The sequence below is a fragment of the Myotis nattereri genome, assembly GCF_964212035.1.
Source record: "Myotis nattereri genome assembly, chromosome: 11".
Classification (NCBI taxonomy): Eukaryota; Metazoa; Chordata; class Mammalia; order Chiroptera; family Vespertilionidae; genus Myotis; species Myotis nattereri.
The window spans coordinates 75,407,985-75,432,900 of NC_138086.1; the positions used below are offsets into that span (position 1 = coordinate 75,407,985).

General features: G+C 43.5%; 1 protein-coding gene across 1 annotated transcript in view; it reads right to left on the minus strand.

The window, feature by feature from the left end:
* GLI3 (GLI family zinc finger 3) overlaps positions 1 to 24,916 on the minus strand; it is a gene marked incomplete at its 5' end in the record, with an annotated part of 268,118 nt that overhangs the window by 185,745 nt on the left and 57,457 nt on the right. The window contains one exon of the mRNA XM_081101728.1: positions 11,351 to 11,593. Within this exon, the coding sequence (XP_080957854.1) occupies positions 11,351 to 11,593 (243 nt within the window). The remainder of the gene's footprint in view (positions 1 to 11,350; positions 11,594 to 24,916) is intronic.

Sequence of the window (24,916 nt, forward strand, 5' to 3'; positions counted from 1 at the left end):
ACAGCTATTGCTGTGTTGGATGTTGTCGTTTTCTTATTTGACAATCTAAGGGGAAAAGGTTACTGTCCCTGACTAAATAGTCAAGTCTGGCATGTTTTAAAAATGCTTGCATTACACCGGTTGAAAATCGCTGCCTTAAGTTATTCGTGGAGAGTTGCCACGTGTCTCTTTAGCCTGCACTGTCCCTGTTATTCATATTCTGTCTTTTTCATCTTTCCTCATAAATCATTCCTCCAGCCCCTTAATCATGCCTAACTGCTTCTCCCCACAGTTCTTTCAGTTTTTCTGAGATACCAAAGCCTGGAGACCAGGAACTGCCCTGCCCATGTTAGTGGGATGCCAAGATGTTTTGGGGCAAAAAGGTCTATTTGTACTCCCCCCTCCACCCCCTCCCCCCATAACACTCCAAGTATGCTTATAAATAAAGAGGTGCTCTGTCCCTGCCAATTCCACCCCTGGGGGGGCAAGGTCATCTGACGCCCTGCCCTGTATGTCACTCAGAGGGACAGGTGAGGGGTCCCTCTCCCCAAACAAGGTCTAGGTGGGGCCAGATACTGTATTATCCTGGTGACATGTGAAAGCTCATGAATGTATGGAGAGTGGGGCAGTTTAATAAGACAAGTAGAAGAGCAAAGCACATGAGGCCTCCCTCACATGCTCCCACCAAACCTCGGCCATGGAGTCCAGACTCAAACCCGCACTGTGAGCCCAGTCAACTCAAATGCCAAAGGGGCTTGTGCAAAAGCTAAATGAGATCATGTAATGGGGTCAAGAGCCCAGCGCCTGGCACTATTTCCTCACACACTCATCCTCCCCAAGTGGAGGGACACGGAGAGGACCCAGAGGCCTCCCCATAACCAGGTCATAGGTAACTTCCAATTCTTTAGGAGAGTATCAGTTTAGAAGCAATGTCTCCTCCCCTCCCATGTAGCCATGCCTGGAGCACAGCGACTGCAGAGGTGGCACCAAGCATATACCTGTGTCTTCCATGCTGGGATCCACTGGATGTCTGGAGACCTGGGTGACAGGTTGCCTTCCCTCCAAGGGCCCTCCCGGCCCTTGCCATCGCCACTGAACACCAACACCGGTTACCACAGCATTCCCAAGCTCACCCCTAATGAGCTTAAACCACAGGCCACTGCCCAGACGGGGACCACCACTTTGAAGACTCAGCAGTTCTGGGCATGGGTTAAGAAGTTGAGCTCTGGAGCCAAACTATGTGAGTTCAAACACTGGCTCAGTCATGTCTGAGCCACATAAGCATGGACAACACTTAGCCTTACTGGTCCTGTGTCCTCCCTGTCGGTGGGGAACCACAAGACCTCTCTCATAATCATGTGTGTGAATTTGATGAATCCAAGAGCGAAGCCAGTGGCTTAAAAGGTGGCACAGAGGGCTCGTTTCTGCTGGCTACCATTTCTGAGAGGGGACCATTTCCCACCTGAGCTACTGCAACAACCTAGGGAGGAACCACCCCAATTCTACTCTTCAGACCGGGGTCCTCAAACTACGGCCCGCGGGCCATATGCGGCCTGCCGAAAACATTTATCCAGCCCGCCGGGTGTTTTTGCCGCCACTGTGTGCACAGGAATTTGTTCATAGTTTTTTTTTTTAAACTATAGTCCGGCCCTCCAATGGTCTGAGGGACAGTGAACTGGCCCCCTGTTTAAAAAGTTTGAGGACCCCTGCTTCAGAGCAATACACACACAGAGTGATGTTCCTCCAATAAAAATCAACTCATGGCACTCACTCCACTGGCTTTCCATCGGCCCCCCAACCTGATCTCACCCCCTTACCAGCCCATCAAACTAGCCATCGCTCTGCTCCTGGACATGGCCACACACACAAAACAAAATTTACACTCTTCCAGTGGAATGCTCTCCCTTACATCTTCTCATGATGGGCTCTTTTTTGTCACTTGGGTCTTGACTATAAAGACGCCTCTGAGCAATGCCCTTCCCCGCCCATTCTCAGGTCTATCACTCCCCCTGAGCCTCCCTAGCACAGCACCTGCTTAGCAGGCTCAGACCACCAGCTGTGCAGCCTCCTGGATGTCTCTGTCCCGGTATTTGGTGTGTGTCCTCGAGGAGAACAAGGACCTGACTGGTCTCGGCAAACACTGACCTCTCGGGGTGAGGAGCAGGGCAATGACATCCCATGACTCATGACTCCTTCCTTAAAGGGAAAAACAGGGATGGGGGAGAAAATGTGAAATCTCACTGAATTTGAAAGCGGGTTCATTCCACGAAAGCATGCTGAAAAAGGGAGGTAGTGGCCTGTTTCCTAGCACCTGCCTTGGGCACTTCTCTGCTGCTCTCTAAAGTAGGAAACACGCCTCCTTTTATTCCACTCACAAGTCAGGAGCACAGCCAGCAGGCAGATTTGCATTCCACTCAGTGGACAAGTCAACACCCAGCTTCCTAGAGGTGCCTCCTGGGACCTGCACAATATCAGCTGATTAGCTTTGCCGCCCCCCACGGAGAGGGCATATCTCCTCCTGGGGCCGGGGCATCTCACCATCTCCCTTAAGACTCTTTCCGTTCAGGCCAGATTTCGGGCTTATCCCATCACTGGCAGTCTTTGTTCTTACTCCCCCCCGGGTAATAGCTACTGGATTTCCCAGCTGAATTTCACTTTGTTGTTTCCTGCCCCTCTCAGCAACCTCACCTTGGGCCACCGCACAATTTCTCTAGTTTGACTAATGTTAGGGCACCTGCAAGTTTTCCAACGAAATAAAACTCAAGGTTTTTAAAATTATGAATATTCCATTTTGGAGTTAAAATGTGTCTTGATACAGAGCACTCTTAATTGATTGGAAATTAAGCCACACTTATTCCCCAATGTGAGGGATTTGTATTTCAAAATCAAGGTACAGTGATCATCGGGTTATCTCACAGAAAAGCTCAGCGGTTGGAGGACAAGTACAAGTGCATTTTGTTGTCTTCAAGGGGACATATGACACCCTGCTCAGGGGAAGCGGCATCACCCGAGGACCAATGAGGTGCGGAGGGGATGTGGGTGAGAGTCACGCACTGGCAAATCTGAGTTAGGAGGCGAATTAAACTCTGCTACAAAAAAACTCCGGGTCAGTGATGGGAAACACAGCTACGCAAAGAACTGTTTTAAACATTCAAAAGCCATGGAACAAGTCTCGGGGGTCACCATGTAGTGGTGCAGGAGAGGACCAGCTCCCCCTGAAACATGCTGGCCTAGCTGGTTTGGCTCAATGGATAGTGTCGGCCTCCCCACTGAAGGGTCCTGGGTTTGATTCCAGCCAAGGGCAACGCGCCCGGGTTGCAGACTCGATCCCAAGAAGGAGGCAGCCAACCTATGTTTCTCTCTCATTGATGTTTCTCTCCCTCTCCCTTCCTCTCTCTGAAATCAATCAAAACATATTTAATTAAAAAAATAAAAAAGAAAAGAAAAAGAAAAGTATCCTGTCTCCTGCCACTCCCTTCCCTGAGTTCCACCTCCAACCAAAGAGCCCTGACCTCTTAGGTCCTCACAGGTGTCAGATTTTCCCTTGGCCTCCAGACCTTTGCCAACATTCCTCTCTCTACCTCTTCGCCAGGGCATCACTCCCTCCAGGAAGCCACTGGACTCATCGAGTCTGAATCAGGTATGTGTGTGACCTGCTCCCAAAGGACCCTGCTTCTGTCTCTTCTGACTGGACCTTTCTGTGGACCTCTGCCTACCTGTCTCAGTGTCCCGCCAGCCTGAGTGTCCATGGAAGCAAGGACCTTGCTCGTTCAGTCCAATACTGGTGAGCACTGAGAAGACACTCAGGAAGCACATGCTCAAGTACCAATGACTGACAGATGAATGGCTGAATGAATCTAGATTTTTCCTCATTTTGTTCCAAGAGGAAGAAACTCATCAAAAACTGAGGTTAACAAAAGCTCTGGAGCCCCGAAACGGAAGGAAGACATCAGGAAGATAAGAACAATTCATGGCGGGAGAGACCCAAATGTAAAAGCTACCAAGACTGAGGAAACTGAATACTTTTCAAAGAATCCAAACTCTACCAGAAACAGGAAGACTACAGCAATAAAATGCTCAATCGGTGACCCTATATTAAACCAAACTGTGAAAGACACAGAGAAAGCGTAGCCCTTTCACTAAGAAGTATGACAACACAGCACAATTTTATAGGCGCAGATCAAGAGAGCTAAAGTGAGACCGGAGATGCCGCTTTCAAGAGACATCAAAGGTAACATTCTTTAATTATACAAGAAAAAGAACGAGGAGCCGGAGATAATGTGACCTCTGTTAGAAATGGGATGGAAAGCTATTAGCAGATGATTATGAAATAGCAAGGCTTGCTGTGTTTCTTGGGGTTTAGTCTACAAAGGAAGACAAGAAGGAGAGGGAGGGAGGAAAGAAAAGACACTATAAGCAACAATAAGCATTGAGTGGGTGCCAAATTAGACAAGGAAAAGGCATGGAATATTTAAACTCCTGGATTCATGATCCCACACCAATTTTTTGGTGAAGTCTCCTGGGAGCATGCACATTTGGACACTAACAAGTTGAGAAGTTATTACCAAATTCATGAATTGCCTGAAGATAAGACAAATCACTGAAATTTGGGAAAGGGGAAAGAAATATGCTCACCTTCACTATAGGAAAAATACCTACCTGTTCAATTTCAGATGGGTGCTAACCCAACCCCAGGACATTGCAAATGAAGGTCCTCATTCATGTCTGTAAGTAAAGTGCCGACTTATTCCAAAGTAAGAGTCAACCACGTGTGAGAATCCTAGCAGTGTTAAAATGTACAACTTATAAATACATAAATGTGTCATAAATACTATAAACCCTGCCTACTTCTAAAAAGGACTGAGTGACTGCATTTGGATAACAGGCTGCATACAATGACTAACTTGTCAAATGGAGGCAGAAGCAAGTAGCCACCTCTGACCAGCAGGCTCTGGACACACTTCTTCTCTGGTGTGACTGAGGTCAAGAACCGAACAGCTTGCCCTTCTCTGCTCTAAGGTAGCGTAAATGAGCCGTCCTGGTCCTGCCCTGAGAATCCCGGTGGATATGTAAGCGCTCAGCAGTGCCTCTAGACTACCACATTATGCTGTTAAAAATAAGATTCAACCAAATACATTGGAAGACCTAATTGACTTTATCAAGCAATTAATGAATTGGGCCGAACATTCCATACTAGTTAATTAAGATTATGTTTCTAGGAGAAGCTGAAACCGGGATTAGATCAGGTATTAAATCTAGGTTTGGTATCATGGGCTTTTGGCATGTGACATTTTTTCCTGTAACAACCTAAAGATCAACATACAAGGACGTAGCTATGATATGGTTAAAGGTCAGACTTACACATCTACTTGGTGCCAAGGTAGGAAAATACCCTGGTAAGATGGAACTTAAAGAAAACATTCAAAGGAATGGTGTGTGGATTGGGCTTAAAGAATCAATACGATTTGAAGGCAAGGAGGAAAGTTAAAGGAAGGTTCTAGAAAGAGCACCAGGAATGAGCCAGGCAGCCTGAGAAGAAGCTGGTCAGAGGGAGCCTGACTTGCCGGAGGGGAGGGCTGTGTTAGGCGGCAGTGAAAGGAAAGGCTGGGCCAGCGCGCCAACAGGCCAACTAATTTTCTCTAGAACGTGGTTCCCTTAGCTTTTTCTTCCTATTCCTCCCCTAAAGGGGCCTTCAAGCTTCTCCCTTGTCCTCTCTATTAAATACGTCCCCAAAATTCAATGGATAAAATCAGTAACTATTTTTTTTCAAAGGCTGCCGTGCTTTTCTTACCCTTAGCTCCCAATTACACTTCCTGTCTCCCAAGATCAATATGAACAATCACAGTCACATTAGGCACAAGGGTAGTCAACATTCACTGGCAAGAGTAAACTGGAACCCTAAGAACCATCCCTCAGTTTCTACCACTTTCTGCAGTTACCTTGCATTGTAGTTCTTTAAAGTAAAAAATCTATGGCAGTGGCTCACTCTCTCTAGTCTTTAAACATTACCACGGGGTTACTGAAAGAAAGCCTGGATTATTATATTGAGTTTCTAAGAGAAGGACAAGAATAGGCCGGGAGTTACTCTTAAGCTCACAAATAACACGTTTGCAAGGGTTCAGAGACTTGTTTGCATTTCCCACTCCAGTTCCCCCTACAAGTCAAGACTAACATCCGAGGAAGCGAGATACCTAGAAAGCCCCCAGAGTATGATCCAACATCAGTCTCTCAGGGTAAACAGTCTACTGTTCAAGGGGGGAAAAAAAGCCAAAACACTCCTGATGGGCTCATCAACTGTTTTCCGAGAGGCAAAGAAAGCTGGGTAGGAACGGAGCTGTGTGCTGAGACGCGTCACTGCCTTTGCAGTGTGCTCAACACCAAACTATCCATCTGTGCCTTGTAGGCATTTCCGTCTCTCTCAGTCTCCACATGACACTCCGATAGTAGGGGAAATGTGAGCAGGTGCACCTATTAAATATGTAAAATACACATCTTCTCTCCCATTCACTGGAAGATATATTTGTAAGGGGTGTAGAAAGTCACCTAGTATAAAGACAGACAGGTAGGGGAACAGATCTCATTTGAATTTTCCTTAAGCACATAAGAATGCAAGTGGGCTCAGGACATCAGCTTTCCACAGAAAATAAATGCAAGCCATTAAAAATTCAGTTTCTTTTCTTTAAGCTCCTTCCTCCGGTTTTGCTAATTAGCCACCAATAGTTTTGTCATCTGAGCTGGGAAACATAAGGAAGAATACCAGTGGAATGTTTTCAATCACGGCACTGGCATGGAAGAATGAATCATATTTTCCAGGAATGACTGCTTGGGGGCAGTTGGGGGCAGAAGGAAAGCAGTCTTCACACAACTATAAAACTGTAAAAGAGACCTGAAATTTTAGGAAAGGGAGCATCTTTCTTCCCCCGTGAATAAAACCAGCAGAGAACCTAGAGGACATGACTAGTGAATCCAAGAAACTCCCCACAAAGACCACTGCAGGGACTTTCAGAAAACTCAAGTCTTCCCAGTAAGACTAAGACAGAAGACAATGGAACACATGTTTCCTGTAACAGTAAGGGGAATAAAACTTAAGTGTCACCCAGGGTAAGGGAATGCTTTAACTATTATGTCACCTGCCTCACAAGTTTATAGAAGAATAAATGCATGGCAGTAAGTGAAAGCAGAGGGCAATGGTGATTTGAAACATCTAGCTATAGATGGAACAGAAGCAGAGTACAACTGCTGAGAAATCCCTGGGAAGGAGATGGGGTTCCTTATCCTGATTCCAATACAAGCAGGTCAGGTCCCACAAATCCGCCCCCCCCCCTCCCATGCTCTCCCCAATTATCAAGCGCCAGTGATCCTGCAGCCATGAGCCTGTCAGCACCACACCATGTCTGAGCCAGGCAGCCTGAATGTCTACTTTCTGGCCTTGATATACAGCCCATCCACAGCTCCCTTCATGAGAGAATAACCCCCAATGCCCCCACCAGGATTTTATTCCAAACATATGTTGCAAATGTTTGAAGTACCCACTATCCCTGGGTTTTCTTTTCCTTTTTTTTTTAAGTCAAACCCCCAAAACCTAAAATACTTTGAATCTTACCTAAGTGCAATTTGTGAAGATGCAAGTTTGCATGCCCAAGTATAATAAAGTCTTGTGCAATAAAAATTTTACAGATGTCCTTCTGAGGGGAAAAAATGATGTTCCTTTTTCCGGTCTTACAGGAAGCCTGCCCACACATTAGAAATACAAAGTTGGTATATATAGAAGCACAAATTAGGCATCTTGGAAAGTTTGCATTTTCCAACCACAGAGAAATGAAGGAATTACTGTGAGTGGTCAGATACCCAGCGACGCTGTGTTAGAAGTCTTCTCTCTCCCACAGCATTGGTGGAGCTGGCTCAGGACTCAAAGGCAAAGGGGATGGCCCAAAAAGGTGTTTCTGAACCTTGAGCTGCTGAACGTCTGCAATGAACTTGTGTTACTGACAATGCTGCAGGGCTGCGGCAAGGTAAAGAAACGTGATCAAGCTTGGATGTCTCATGTTATTTGACTTTAACTTAATTAATTTATTTTTTTAATCCTCACCCAAGGATAAGTTCTCATTGATTTTTAGAGAAAGAGAAAGGGAGAGAGAGAAAGGGGAGAGGGAAACATCAATCGGTTTCCTCCAGTATGCACCCCAACCAGGGATCAAACCCACAACCGAGGTATGTGCCCTGATGGGGAATTGAACCTGCAACCTTTTGGTGTACAAGATACACTCTAGCCAACTGAGCCACCTGGCCAGGGCTTACATCTCATTTTTAAAAGGTGGTACTTTTCTCATACACTAAAAATTTCTTAGAAGATGTGATGTGATGTGATGTACGTGATGTGATGTGATGTATCAATTTCAGCAGCATCACATCAGTTATTAGCTTTACTTGGATAATTCAGTCCAGATAAAATCTAACAGATTTTATTATAAAGTACCTAAAAGACACTCTTTATACTAGCAGAAGATTAAATAAGCCAACGGGGTTCTAGAAAAAGTAAAGTCATATCTTATCTCACTCTTTGAGATTTAGTTTAAGACATCTTTAAATTGTTTACGATAAATAAATAATATTGTACCTTTCCTTTTCCACATGTATTAAGTTTGTTACATAAAACACTTTCTGTCGATAATTTAACGTTAAAACTTCTCAAACGCATTTAAAAGCTTTAAAACTTCTTTACTTAAAAAAAATAGGGGAAAAATTATAATCAATCTACTCAAGTTGCACGAGGAATGGTTATGTTCAGAAGGACACAGAGCACAGTTTCAGGCCATGCCAACCCTTTTGCTAGGTTTATAAACCAACCGCTCCATCTCTAATCTGTGCTCACAGGAGACACTGACCTCAGGGAGGTAGGTGAACAGGTCTGGCAGGGAAACGCCAGTCTACCCTGAACCAAACACAACTGTAGCACCAACAAAAATAACTTGGTTTGGAGAATGAACTCATCATGAACAGATGAAGACGATGGTGATGGAACAAAAGGAAGAGGGAGGAAGAGGAGCCACAGGACAACTACCATAATACTTCTGAGACACCATGAGCCAGTGCTTTTATTAAATACTTCATTTGCACTGGCTCACGTAATTCTCAAGAGAACACCATGGGGCAGGCAGCCACCTAACACCCCCACTCAACCGTTAGGAAATGATTCCTAGAGGGATCAGCACACTTGGCCAAAGTCACACAGCCAATAAGTGGCAAAGCTGGAACTTAAACTCAAATCCCCTGAGTGCTCAGCCAATCTGAGTAATCTCTAGGACTCCTGTCCATGTTATTGACGTAATGACACCATTTATTTATGACCCATTTAGGGAGTACGTTGCAATGGTGGGTCAAAATAGCAAGTGCTTGTAAGTTATCATGTAATTTTAATAGTGAGTTGAACAATACTATGGGAAAAGCTAAAGAATAACCCACCTATTGTTGCTATGCCCTCTAAACAGAGGGACAGTGAGTGGTTCCAAGAACTCCCCAGTGCCCAATGCTGGTTAATATTTCCCTGGAGGCTCGGGAGGTGGGGTGCACACACAGGCCACACAGAGGTGATGAGAGTCCCTGGTATGCAGAGTTCCTGGACCCTCAAATGACAGGGAGAGGATTCAATGGGCAAACGGTTAGAACAAATGGATCAAGAGCAAGCTACAAGGTGAATGGCACAGAGAAAGTTAACGGTCATCTGCCTGCTTCTGTCAACCAAAAAAGAAGTTCTCTCAGCTGTCCTGACCAATTAATACCTCACTAATTAGAGGGCATCTGGAACAGAAAACAAAGCGTCAAATGTATAGGATGGGAAAAGTTTTGTTCACACATAAGAATGAAAACAATGCAAGGAGCTTATGGCTAACAATCCAGACTTAATAATAATCATCTATCTAGCACACTATTGGGGAAAATTAATATAAGTAGAAAGTATGTAGATTCCCTCACACTTTCTGCATGGATGATCTCTAATAGAAACCCGTAAAAATGTATAAAACAGGAACGTGTTCAGATAAAAACCCTACCAACACTATTTTAAACTGTTATTTCTAAAATAAAATGAAATAACCCTTTAATGAGGAAGGACAGGATCATGCACACCACCCCTCCTGACTCCCGCAGCTGTGAACATAAAAACTGCAGCAACAGGCACTTTTTACACTGAGAAGTTGTGAACTTTCTAAGAATCCATAAAACCTTTTCTTCCACACTTCTGACCACTTTTTGAAAAATCCTCTCTCCATTTAAAAAAAAAAAATAATGTATCTTCCATCTTTACCAACAATATTGGGGGAGGGCGGTTGCTGAAACTTCAGGTTGTACAAGGCCCTTTGATCTGCACCCTGATGAGGGACCGTCCCCCTCTGCTGCAAGTCAACTAATGAAGGGATGGAATTAGCTTTTATCCTGGGCACTTTCTTGAGCAAGAAAATATGCACTAATCAGCTGTCCTCAATAATCAGTCATCTGGCTAATGACCTTTTGCCTTAAAACACTAAAATTTCTGAATGATGTGGAAAAGGGGAAACAAGAAACAGTCCCCCACTCTGGAGCTCAATGGATCATCTGGAATTGGAGCCGGGAAGGTTAAATGGCAAGTCCGTATCCTGGCAAGGTGATAAATCTGTAATCAAGAGCTGCAAGCTTTGGCACCTCAATGCAAACTTCATTACCCCCCAACCAAAGTATATTTCTTAACTAGAAACAGGCCAGATATAAACTCAGCACAATATTTTCCTTCATAGTGTCTGCCTTTGGAGAAAAACCATTGTATATCTGTGTTCAGAGTCTACTTTACTAGTGCTGAGAAAGGGAACAGCCGATATTTCTAGTAGTAGACTGGTCAGTGACCAAAGTAGAGCCTGTACAAAAATCTCCTATGTTAAGGAAATTTGCACTGATTTGTTGAAAGAGGTTGGTTCCTCCTCAACAACTGAGCAAAAATTAATTTTCATTGAAAACGGGAACTGCTGCTGTTAAAGATTTCAGCTAATGGAGCCCACGTTAACAACTCCCCCATCAACCAATTTTTCTCCCGCAAAGTCTAGGAGACTTTGGGGAAAGAAAATTAGGTGCCAGTTCCCAGGAAAGGTCCCTGTGAGTGAGCCACAGATGGACACCTTCCTCAAGGCCACCCCACTGACGACTGAAGTTACTCAGGGAATATAAGGAAATGACTCTCCCTAAAAAAGAACGGAAAGGATATGGGAGAAGCAAAGTGGGCAGTTAATTAAACATTTATATAAATCAATGTTAAGCCAAATAATTCATGAAGCGCATGTGCACGCACGCACACACAAGCCGCCCAGGGCTCTGGACCACATGCCGTGAGGCAGGACCCACTTACGGTAGTGAGGTTCCATGTAACCGTTCCTGGGGTCCATGGCGAACACGGCCCCGCGGTATGGGATGGAGGGCTCAGCCAGGTGGGGCAGGGACCCATGGATCTCCTTCTTGATCAGCGAGCCCCGCTCGTCACTAGATGTGGCAGGCTCCTCGCTGATCTTGCCAAGCCCCTGGACACTCTGTGGCTGCATGGTGACTGCGTTTCTTCTCTCTCTGTGATAGGTCTGTCCAGGACTTTCATCCTCTAAAGAAAGAAGGAACACAAAAGCTCTGTGACCATTTTAAGAAGCAATTCAGAAACAGTCATCCCTTAGGTCTTCCTCCAAAAAGGAAGCCAATTTCTCATTCTGGCAACTTTGAAAAGCTACACCACGATGGGATGTCTGTCCTTCAGACAAAATTGCCTGTGAATGAGGGTCCACAATACAAATGGAAGGATGAAGGGGAGCCAGAAATGAGCCAATTAAATTGAGATGTAGGGAGAGTCAGCAAATTATCATCACAGGCTCACAGCTGAATCTGCCAGCGAGGCTCTTCCCTGGGGACTTGCCAATGCCCCTGCCAGTCCCACTGGAGCTGGACGTTTTGCCAGCCTAGGGCTGTGGGCGGGCCGCGAGTTTGACATGCTTGGTGTACAGCTTCCCCTCATCTGTCTGGAAGCCAGGCCTCTGGGATAACACTGAGGCGCTGGGTGATCTGGGGGTCAAAGAGCCTCTGTTCCTCAGAGGATGACCTGTTAGAAAGTGATCCAGACATTCTCGTGTTTTAGTTTTTTTAAGTCAGATTTGTAACCCAATGAGAGGTTTAACAGAGCCAGAAATGGTGCAGAAAATCCACTGATTACAAAGCATAAAGGTGGCGATCCTGGAAACCTCCAGGGACCCTTGCATGACACATCTGACCATAGAACAGAGCTGATAACTAGACGGAAAAAAGAAGGAAGGTGAAATTTCAAGTGTGAGATGGCTCTGGGGGTGAGGAAGGCGCCCATTCTGCTGATATGTACACACTCTGGTGGGGTCCAGACATTGCTTTAAACACGTAAAAAAAAGAGCCCAATGAGATGCCCAGCTCCCTAATGCTTCTGGTTTCCTTTGATCTGTAAGAACTTTCCATCTATCCAGTATGGTCCTCTACAAATGTGATTGGATGACCTTTCCATAATAGCAGATCAAAGAAACAAGGCATAAAATGAAACCAAACCGGCAATCGGAACCCACAACAAGTGAACCAATTCATCTGTTAGAACCATACACATACTCTGAAACTACATACGCCAAACAAGCTCTGCATTTAACCAACAGACTGTGCTCTGACAGGCAAGTGCTGATGGAAGCAAAGTTGTTCAGGCACTGCTTAGGCATCTAATCTGAAAATTCCTGATCTGGAAAAAAAAAGGGGGGGGGAAGGAATAAAGAAACTATATTTGAAAAACAACAACAAAAAAGAAACTCCATTTGAGTGTAAATAATAATAAATTTTACATGGACAGATTTTGAACATATCCCAGTATATAAACTTATCTTCGAAGTATTTCATAAAGCAAGTATGTCTAGGTGAGAGCCCCTAAAAGCCAGCAGTAGTATGCTGTAGCCGTCTCGTTGTTGTTCATACAGATTCAAAGGAAACATAGCTATAAACACAGACAAGCACGATAATACAAACTAAAGCAATGACTACCGTTTTGTGTTGAGTAAGGACTTAAACTACCTAAAGCCAGTACTCTTTCTGCCTATGTCTAGGACTGTAAGAAATAAGCAATGCATTTTTTCAGTATAGCAAATAACAGGCCAAACAGTATAAACCATGAGGTACACTTTAGTTGTCAGTGAATTTGCTGACTACTACAGGGTAACTATGAAACATTATTTTGTGCAGATCCTCACCTCAAACCTTGTAATTATGGGATAAATAAAGAGTTTAATCTATCAAATAACTACTAAAAATAGATGTAATACCACATTTTCACACACTGATCTTTACAAAAGCAATTCAAACCATGCTTTTGCTTATTTAAAAACAAACTACAGAAAAATCCTACATTTTTATTTTCCTTCTGATTAATACTATCCACCCTTGTACTTTGTTAGCAGTGAAATTGCAAACTACAGAATAAGGGCTTGCACTCATGTAAAAGCAAAAGGGTGTCAAAAACACTAAAACCCTTTGTCAGTTTTATAAAATTTCCTATAACTTACAAATGGCCAAAGTCATATTTTCCACTCATTTCTGCCTGTATAAAACCTTTATTTCAAATTTCAACCTGAACTTGTAACACTGAGGTGCAAATGCTATAGAATGGACCTTCATTCAGAAAGCCAGAAAGCCCTTACCAAGAGGGGCTGAGACTCCTAATTAGCATTCTCTGGGAAAGATGAATAACCAAGCCCTACTAATCTCTTCCAGGTTTAAAACAGGATTCCCTTGACTTACTCTTCCTAGAAGAAATGAACTCTTCTTCTCTTAAAACTGTACCGCTAAATTGAGGGAGTTTCTTTTAGAAGCCATGCCTTTATAATGAGGATTTGAATCCAACTTCATGAATAACTGAAAATTTGGCATCGTCTGTTTAGAGTCCTCCCACCACCCCCCAGCCTCCTCGGAGAAGGAAGTTGGGGGTGGGAGGGAAGAGAAAATAAGGGTGTCTTTTTAGGTAAATGATCCTTTTTTCACAAGTACTTCACTTTATAAAAATGAATTATTTTCTTCATGAGAGTTAAGCCAACATGTATGGATATTAAGTTATAAAAAGAAATAAGCAAAAGTTCAAATATTTAATACAGAAAAAAATTAACTAATTCCCTTAAGTTAAAAAAAAAAATCAGGCACGAATTTTTTTAATGTGGAAACTTTCATTAGACTTACTTTTGCTAGTACAATAATAGTTAAGGCTACCACATTTTTACCTGCCCTCCCTCTCCACAATATTCCAGTAGACAAGTATTTCATGAAGTTTACCTCGTGCACTGAGTTGCTTCTGACGAGCATTCAGATGAAAACCTGACAGTACACACGCTCCAGAATACAAACAGCTACGGGACTTAAAAGCACACTCTCCACAGTGAAAGGGAAGCCTTCCAAGCAATATTCCTGCCTACTCTTATAAATTTAGCAACCACTTCAGCAAGCCAAAAGACCAAAGCTCCTAATCTTGTTCAGTTGAACCGAGTTGTTCAATAAAGTTTGAGAGCCAGTGCAGACAGCTACCCCAGGCCAAATTATTGACAGAAACATACCGTCCACCATGGCAACTAGCAGACGTCGGCTGCAAAAATGTAAGCAAACGGCCCACTGCTCCAGGAGCATCTGCCAATGGACTTTAACAGCCAAATACCAGGCGGCTGTTTGGCTTCTCTGTGTTAAACTGTTGCATGCTCAGGGGTCACACCAAAGCATGCAGTTTGGGGAAAAAAAAATTATTTTAAATACTGTCAACATAATCCCAACCTTGTACCGCCTTCTTTCTGTCTACTCGTGCTTCAGTGGAAGTTAACGGATTCTTGCCCCAAATGGAGAGCTGCCCAAACATCACACTGAGAAACTGCCCCAGATTTCCCAAACGCATCCAAAGGCAACTGACATGGGGCCAGACACTCAGGGCCATAAACTCTGAGAACTCAAAAGTTCCTTCATTGCAAACACTGCTTAGACTGTTTACAACAAAGATTAAGGAGAGAGGAATCCTGTTGCATGAGGCGGGACTAGAACACACACTCCTCCCGTGCATTGCTCTCACACTCCTGACGATCCCTCACTGCGACCCAGGAAACAAGTGTATATTCGCCTACGACGACTGGAGATAAAGGTATCCAAGGCTCCTTCCAACATAAAAATGAAACCCTGATGCTCATCACTCACTAGGAACCCCTCCTGTCACCCTCACAGAATTAGCTGATAAGGAAGGAGCTCACGGTACAAGTATTCACCTTTTTTAAAATGAGCATGGATTTTAAGCTGTCCCCTTAAATCCCATTTTAACACAGTTACTCCTTTCTTTCCCCAAGATGCAGAAGACAGAGTATAAGAGAAGAGATAATACTTACAACTCAGGCCCCAGGCTCTGGCTACCTACTTTCTGCAAACTTCTCTTGGTGGGCTTTCTCTGACTGTGCAGACCCCGTAAGGAACATTCTGGTGTCCCCCTGCCTCCCCCTCTCCCACTCCCGTGCAGTGCTTCTCCCATTAGAGGAATTAAAAGTGGTTGGAGCCATGCTAAATTTAACAAGCTCATTAGTATTCTTTCGGAGTGCTTCTGAGTGAACTCTCTCTATTCAAGCCGATCTCTCCAGGAGAAGGGTCAGGCGGCTAATCATTAAATCAAACTAATGTCACCCTATCACAATCAGCCCGGTAGAAGGAGGGTTTATTATTTCAGTTTATGCTAAATAAACGGTTTTACAAATGGTCCCCAAGCAAGGTCAACAACAGCTTCAATTACAAGACAAACTTAACAAGAGTTGCTATAAACCAAGTACTCAGTATTGACTTAAGAACAGGCTCAACTCCACATATTGCCACTAGCCGGGTATTACAGGAATGCATATTGTAGAATAAAGGAAGGGGGGGAAGCTTCTTTCTTTGCCAGAATTTGCGACTGCACAGAGACTCCTCATTCACCTCTCTCCAACCAGCTAACCGCTCAGCTCAATTCACCCCACACAAAGGCTGGAGCCCAGACCTCAATGGACCGAGTGAAACATGTTCAAAACTAGGCTCTCTATTGTGACTGAATTTCTTAACATCTTTTCAAAAAGCGGAGAATGCCTTGAGGCTAAAGGAAGAAACAGGCTAATGGTGAATTGGGAATTCTGAGCAAATTTCAGAGCCCTTTCCTCCTAGCTTTTGAGGTTGAAAGCAAGCTCTTTCCTTTCAAGTTTCAAAGTCCTTTTTCCTCCCGCAGTGTCACAGAAGGATTTGAAAAGAAGGTAATTGTGCTCGCAGTCTCCCTGATCAGAGCTTACGTCCTATTTCTGGTATTTCGGAATACTTCTTGCAATAATAGTGCATATAGCTCAATCCCTTAACCGGCCTGCACTCTGCAATTGCTCATTAAATGAACAATTGCGGGTATAAAATGCCTTTTATGTTCAAGGTCTGGATATAAGATAAGCATTCTAGGACTCTAAATTTGGTTTACTAAGGAAACTCTCCATCATTAAATTACAAAACTGAAGTCAGAATATCAGGCTTTCCCAGAAAAGTGGCACTCAGATTTCGGTGAGCCAAAATGAAGGGAGAATGGGGGTTGGGAGAAGGCAACAAAATGTTAAGAGTGGTGGGTGTGTGTGAGGGGGGTGGGGGGGCGGGGGGCTGGATACTCAGATTTCTAGCCCAATGGAATTCTAAGGAGAAAATAATATTTCCATGTTTAGGAAGATCGGAGTTTGTGAAATCTGATCATTTCCAAACTGCATGATATAAAGTCATCTTCAAATACATTCAAGCAGAGGTCTGAGACTATCAATGTGTAGAGGACTTATTCATGACCCCTCACCAGCAAGAATCACACACACACACACACACACCCTTAAAAAAAGAAACAATCCTTTACCAATATGGAAAGTTTTACCATTTATATCATCTCACTTCCTCACAACAACCCAAGGCTGTGGGGAGCAAGGTGTTAGGTCCAATTTCCAGGTCAGAAAGGAGTAACCACTTCCAGGCAAGTAGGCGATGCAAGAAGAATGCCACCCATGCCTTATTGAAGCCACACAGCCCTGTTAACAAACAGGGCAAGAGGTCTGCTCCTTGGCAGGTTTGGGGATGGCGCCCGAGGTAGTCTGCATTCCCAGCCTCCACCACCACCGCTACCACCCATTCAAGAAAACAAGAATAACTACACCTTTATGCACAGACATTTCAAAATTCCAATCCACTCCCAGTAAGTTTTGGGCAACAGACATCCACTCCTGGAAAGCACCCAGAACAAAAGATAAGTCTATGGTGAGACATCCAACCTCAGGATCTCAGTGCCATAGAGCATCCTATCCTCAGAGACATGAAGACACACATGTGCCCCACACAGGGCTGCACCCCAGCCCCACAGCGCACTGAGGCTCAGCCAATGGCTGTTGAGGGGTTACTGCTGTTCTTAAGGTGACCCCACAAGCCTGAAGCCCCACCTTCCTGTTCAGAGCAAGAAATGGAGCGTGTTTTTCTGCTTCCTTCCAAGAAAACTGCCTCGCTGTGCTTGCAAAGAGCATTCTTTCATTTTCTTCCTATTATTCATTTGTTGCATCTTGCCAGCTTTTATTTCTTTGGTGTTTTACAGTTTGATGTTCTTTGAAGAAGAAAAAAATGGAATCCAAGTTCTCACCTCCCTGACTCAGAATTCTCCTAACTCTGACCAAAGAGAGACTAGAAGTAAAAAAAAAAAAAAAAAGAAGAAGAAGAAGAAGGAGGAGGAGGAGGAGGAGAGACTTAGAATATTCCTACACATTACAGAACTGGGCTAGGAAGGGGGAGTAAAGTTCCCGTGGTTTCCAGAAGTGGAATCTTGCCTCTGTTCATGGGACTGCAGTTATGCCTAAACCAGGGGCTGCTCAAGGAAGTCTAGAACTCGGCTTCCACAGGGAGGTAGGGAACAGTGCCTTCTCTAAGGGCATTTCCAACGCCTTGGGGTGAGACCTGGCCCTTCTGAAGCTGCAAATACTTCTCCCATTGACAATGACGGATGGCAGAGGGCGTGGTCCCGAAGGATGAGAGAAAAGCACTCTGCTTTGTCTGCAACCTTTACACCACACTGAGGGCCTACGACACGAGAGGGCTGCGCGGGACCTGAAGCTCTGGAGAAATTCAAGTGGAAACCGTCATTCAAAGATTGCAGAGGAGCGCTCTCCTCCTACTCTCACCCACCTGGAGGTGCGGAGGTGAAAGGACAGAAAAAATGCCCTTCATCAGTCTTAGGAGTATCTTAGTTATTTTAACATTTCTAGAGCTCTTTGGCCAAAGAATCAAATATAGTCTAGCCCAGTGATGGCGAACCTTCTGAGCTCGGCGTGTCAGCATTTTGAAGAACCCTAACTGCACTCTGGTGCCGTGTCACATATAGAAATTTTTTGATCTTTGCAACCATAGTAAAACAAAGATTTATATTTTTGATATTTATTTCATATATTTAAATGCCATTTAACAAAGAAAAATCAACCAAAAAAATGAGTTCGCGTGTCACCTCTGACACGCGTGTCATAGTTTCGGCATCACTGGCCTAGACTAACTTCCCACTGGCCCTTCACCGGAAACTACTTGCTCCAAAGTGCAGGTTAGCGCTCAATCCAAGGCTAATTTCTCGGCTCACTCCCCACTACTCAGTTTACAGAGCTCCATTCAACTTCAAAAGGGGTTCCCTGGGACCAGATGAGAGTAGGCAGAGAAAACAAGATGAGAATTTAGATAAACTAAAATGCAAACCCCAAAATGGCTGTGGCCCCAGGGACTGCAGCCGAGGGCTGTGCGGGTGTGCAGAGCAAGCAGCCTCCTGCCTTTTTAAAAAAGATAATATCACACGGGCTCTGCTCCTTGCCCATCTGGAAAATCAGGAACTGATAACACTATCTGCTTGTCTGCGGCCTCCCCAGGCAGGCCCCGTGGCCTGTAGGGCTTTCATTGACTTTTCTTGTGCCTCTGAACCCGCACAAATCAGAGGCCTACAACCCTGCCCCCATCTCTACCCCCACCTCTGAGAGGAAGCTTCTGGGTAGTGATGACATGGACAGCGAAGAATTACTGTGGCTTGGCCAAACATTCCCCTACACACTGGGGCATTGAAGTCCAGGAACAAACCCAACCCTACTAACCATCTTTCAAAATCCCAGACAGAAAGCACTAGCCAATCCCACCTGTACTTGGGGGGGAGGGGGGGGATAGGACCCTGAGGGTCCCTTCAGGTTTCCCTATAAAAGGGAGGAGGAGATAGTCCCTATTTTTCCATGAGCTTAGAAAGGCCCTTCCTTGAATTCAGAATTCTAAAAAATGTCATGGAGCTTTTCTATTAGCCTGCTATTAGTTACTAGTCACTGCTTACACAGAGTGAGTTCATTAGTGACATCAAAGGCAGTACAATCAATTCTCAGGAGGGCAAATTTTTTCCCCTTCTGCCTAACAGTGCATTTATGCCTATCTGTGAAGGACAGACTCATGGACAGTTAGGTATTTGAGATTTCTTCGAGAACTTAATTTTAGTCTTTTGTAAGCAAAGAATGAAGTCTCTCTTCCTTACTTTGCGCATACAGACCTGAGCAGTTAAGATTCCCCAGTGAGACCAACAGCCAACAGTTTAACAGAAACACCGAAATGTCTTCTCACAAGGCCAGTGTCCATCCAGGGTGCTGCAGCCTGCTGCATCCTCAGATGAGACCTAGCTGGAGATCTACCGCAGCCCAGGGTCAGAGGGAGGCAGGAAAGAGCCTGCCCTTTCTCTCCTTAAAGATACTCAGGAATAAATCTGGGTCACAGCTTCTTCTGGCATCACTTTAAAAAAAAAAAAATGGTTCCCTAGGTTCACACCCCTCCCCTCACAACATCCATGTCCAATTTCCTAGCCTTTCTGCCATGTTTTGAATCGCAGGAGGGAACACAAACTTAACTGGCTTCAGCTGGTGTGTTCATGTTGCGTGGTTTTTGTTTTTAGAAGATTAAGTAATGAGGAAGCCCAAGCATATAGGGGTGTGTGGGTTTTTTTTAAATTTTAAAAACTATGCTTATTCCATTGTAGAAATCAGACCCTCTTGGAGAGTACATTTAAATATCAAGAGAATCTCCTCACTGTCCCTAATGAGCTGGGGCTCTGCCCACACTGTGACAGGATTAGAGACGGTGAGCAGGGCTCACATCTGCTGACTGGGCTCTGGGCAAGGCCGGGTGCTGCCTGGTCAGGTTTCTACAACAGGGGACCCCCCTCTAGCCACCACCCACGTTCACCTATGAAATGTGCATTTGGGAAACCCATACAACCACACATTTTGGTTCTTCACAGTTTTGTATAGGTAAGGCATGAGATTGCTTTCTTCTAGTTATGGTGGCAAAAGTCTGCAACTTTGTAAACTGCTTGCACAAAATGGCTCAGATGCTGTCTATGAGTGAAGCAGGAAGGGCCACGAAACCTAATCTCCCCCGAAAGCCCATCTTCATGGTCACAGCCAAGACAGGATGCGTTTGGTCCTCCAGCTGCTCTCCTCTCCTCCTGCCAGCTGGGTAGGAGAGAAACCACCACCTACCCTCTCCTGCAGGAAGACTGGGAGCCAGGACACACCCAGACCTTTCTTCTGCCCTTGTTCCAACTTTCTAGGCACATACAGAACCTACTGTCCCAACACCAACGGACGTATTTTGATTTTCAAGAAGTCCCAGTAAACGCAACTGAAGAAAACAAAAGAGTCCAAACTCCTCTACCTTTCTAAAACACAAGTGATTTTAGACTCATTTTCCTACCAACCTCTTTTTTCAAAAGCCTGCCAACTCCGTCTGTTAACCACGCACCAATAAATGACAGCTAACATTCAGTTACTATGAGGTAGGAAGGGCTTCAAAAAACACTGTTCTTATGCTCATTTGCCAGAGAAGAAAACTTTGGCACCGAGAATCTGGGTCACTTAACCCAGCTTACTCCGCTGGTTCTCAGGCAGAGCCTGGAAGCCCCGGCAGTCCAACTCTAAAGCCCACATTTAAATATTTGGCTAGCAGCCCTTCCTACTCAGTGACAAAAAAATTTAAAATGAATTTGAATTTTGGTCAATGCCCTAAAACACAGGTCTGCGAACTTCACCACTACCCAACTGCGCTGCCTTAAACTGAAAGCAGCCTTAGGGCAAGACTTGAACCAAGGAGCGCGGCTGTGTTCTAACAAACCTTTCTTTAAAAACACTAAAATTGGAATTTTATATAATTTTCACGTCACATTTTAAAATGTAAAGAACCGCCCTGGCTGGTTTGGCTCAGTGGATGGAATGCTGGCCTATGGACTAAAGGGTCCCAGGTTTGATTCCGGTCAAGGGCACATGCTGGGGTTGTGAGCTCAATCCCCAGTGGGGGGTGTGCAGGAGGCAGCCGATCAATGATTCTCTATCATCATTGATGTTTCTTTCTATCTCTCTCTCCCTCCCTGAAATCAATAAAAATATATTTTAAAAAAATAAAACTAAAAATGTAAATAATCATTCTTAATGGGCTGTACAAAAACCAGTAGCAAACTGTAAAATAATAATTGAGTTTTAGAGAGGATACCGAGAGATAGTCACTTTACCAAAACTGGTAGCAAACTGTAAAATAATAATTGAGTTTTAGAGAGGATACCGAGAGAGAGTCACTTTCTTAAACTATTAAAATATTTCCATAATTGGCAAGGTGTATCAAATGATTCCACTTCCAGGATATATCTTAAAGAAAAATATTAGCAAAGATATTAACTTATATTCAAGGATGTTCATCACAGTGTTATTTATAATAAGAAAAACAAGTTAGCAAAATAAATGTCCATTACCACAGTATATGATGAAATGTCATTAAATATAGTACATTCAAGAATTTTAATGAACATAGGAAAGAACTGGGCTGAGTGCCAAGTACTGTTTGTTCTAAGGTCTTACATGCCAATCCTATGAGCTAAGTATGATTGTGATCCTCATTATAAATACAAGAAGTACTTGCCCAAGCAAACACAGCTAGAAAGTGGCAGAACCTGGATTAGAATTCAGAGTCCCCTCACTTACCCGCTAGACTACCACACCTCCAAATTTTTTAAGGATCCAAACTTTTGGAGGTTGGGAAGGTGAGAAGAAGAGAAATATGTAATTATTTCTACACAAAATTCCTAAATTAAAGAAGAAAAAGGAACTCACTAGTAAAAGAAATGTACCAAAATAGCATGAAAACATTTTTATGTCTTTTTCTTTATGTTTCTATATTTCTCAATCATTTTAGATTGCAGAAATAGATTATCTAATTTACTTTTATTTTAATGTTATCATAAGTATGACCTTTACAATGATTCTCTAGAAAAGTCCAAATTAAGTACACATAAATTGAAAAACTATCTCACAAATTTATATCCTGAAATCTTGTTATAAATTATTACACCACTATAAAGTCTAAGTACCTGGTAGGCTATTTTTACACATATTAGGAATACCTGACATTGATATTGGTCTTTACGGAGATTTCAATATATTTCCTTATTATAAAATGTTATTTTAACTATTTTGTATCTATACACAACTGCCTCCCCCAGATGAGTACCAAACTTCCCTCACCTCCCTCCCCACAAAACTTGGTAACTCAGCTTTCACTAGCCATGCCTGAATGGCTTAAGAGGGAAACTACATTAGAAAATATCATGATCACCATGGATATCGCTTGTATTTATTGAGCATTTACCCAATTAAATGCCAGGCCATGTGCTCTATGTTCCATGCATATTAACTAATCCAGTCAAATGCTCACAGGCCTATTAAGTATGCAGTATCACCACGGTTCCAGCTATTTAGGTAAATATCCTGAGGCTTAACAAGTTTAAGCAACCAGCTTCAACTCATACTTGATCCGCACAACTTTCTCATCTATGATAAATGACTAGCAACCCTTGCAAAGTGTCTCCTGTATAGAAGGCCGCTGAGCACTGACTTGCTTGTGCTTTTCTATGTGAAGATTAGCTTCACTGTTGAAATGATTCTACCTCTCCCTGTAAAGGTTACTGGGAAAGGCTACTTCGAAGTGTGTTCAAATGAACTTCATTGTAAACTTTAATCTAGAGTTATGAAACATGGCTTAGAAACTTCTCTGAAGTTCTGATTCTGCTTCAGTCATTGTGGTTGCCAAGTTCGGATCTTAGTAACGTTCAGGATCTTGCAGTGTAAATCACACCTCTCATGCTCAGGCTAAATGACTTTTTCACCACTCCTCCTCCAAGCCCTTCCCTTCCACTACCTGTTTATCTTTTTATAGTGCTTGTAGGTTCTGCACAGCCATTTTGCAAAGGATATTTAACACTATTTTCTGGGGCTTAGATGTAAGAAGCAGTCTTGAGTATTTGGTTTGTGTTCAAATTAACTAGAGTTCCAACAGATAGGGCCATACATGGCTTACTGAAAGGGGCATATGTCCAATAGTTAAAGAAGCATGAAGAGAAAGGGAGAAAACTTGCTCTTGGGAGCAGCTTTGCTTGGATTATTTACCAACAAATGACAGGCCCTTCAGGTGGCCCCAGGAGGATGCGCCCCTCCCGCAGGCTGGAATGGAATGCTGAATGAGTCAATAAAATCAGTGTCCCACTCCTCAGAAACCTTCTCCCCAGCGGAAGATGATCATCAAACTTTAGCAAATTGAACAAAGTTTTCTCTTTTTTTTTTTTTCAATCAAGAACAAAAACCAGAAAACCAGATTACTCCTTAAAATGCACTATTAGGAATTGTAACTGTTCCTAAAAGTGCCAGGTATATTTCTACCCATGCAATATTAAAACTAACAAGCGTCTTTCCAATTTCTTTTAATGATGGGGGACGCAATAAAAATACAACAGTGCTTCATTTCGCCAAAGGAGCTGAAGCAAAAAGAACCAAAATAAATAAATAATAAACTTACATGGGCCACTTACCAAAAATAAAGTCACTTAATTCAACCATTTACAGGAGGTGCATGCAGCATTTTGAAAGCAAAAATTCTCATAATACAAATCTCCACTAAAAATCACTGCCAGGGGCTGAGACAGGGCAGGATGTTATTTTTCAATTTATTTTTTAATGTTTGGGTACTAATGACATCACCTCCATGCCATATAATAAGGCAGCATGGTATAATAAAAAAAAGGAGCTTGAAAACCTAGGTCCCAGACTTCTAATATTTAGTGGGAGTATGACCCAGGGTAACTTAAGCTATATCAGATTGTCAGGGGGGGTGATAAAACTTGTCCCTCTTACTTGACAGAATTTTCTGAGTATTAAATAAAATAGTATTATGAAAAGGATTTTTTTAAAAAACATATTTTTATTGATTTTTAGAGAGGAACAGAGAGGGAGAGAAAGATAGAAACATCAATGATCAGAGAGAATCATTGACTGGCTGCCTTCTGCACACCCCTTACTGGGGATTGAGCCCACAACCCAGGCATGTGCCCTGACCAGGAATCAAACTGTGACCTCCTGGTTCACAGGTGGAGGATCAACCACTGAACCACGCCAGCTGGGCAGGATCTTTTTATATAAACTGTATATTTACGAATGCCAGGTACTACCACTATTGTCATCTATTTCATAATAACACAAAGCAGGCTAGCAGGGTGCAAGTGCCCTGGGCCAGAAGTCAGAAGGCTGAGTTTCCAGACCTGGTCCAAGAGCTAATATTGACTGAACCTCAGGCAATTCACAGAATTTCTCTGGGCTGCTGCTATCTCTTGTATAAAATGAGACATCAGTCATGTACTCCACTCAAGTTCTCATTGATGTCCTTGAAAAAGATGGGATGATGTAGAAAAAAGTGCTCTGAATCCTCTAAGGGGACAAATCAGTGTACACCTTTACCAAGAACCAGACCAGACAGCTTGGGAGAGAATAATCGCTCTTTCACAACCAGAAAA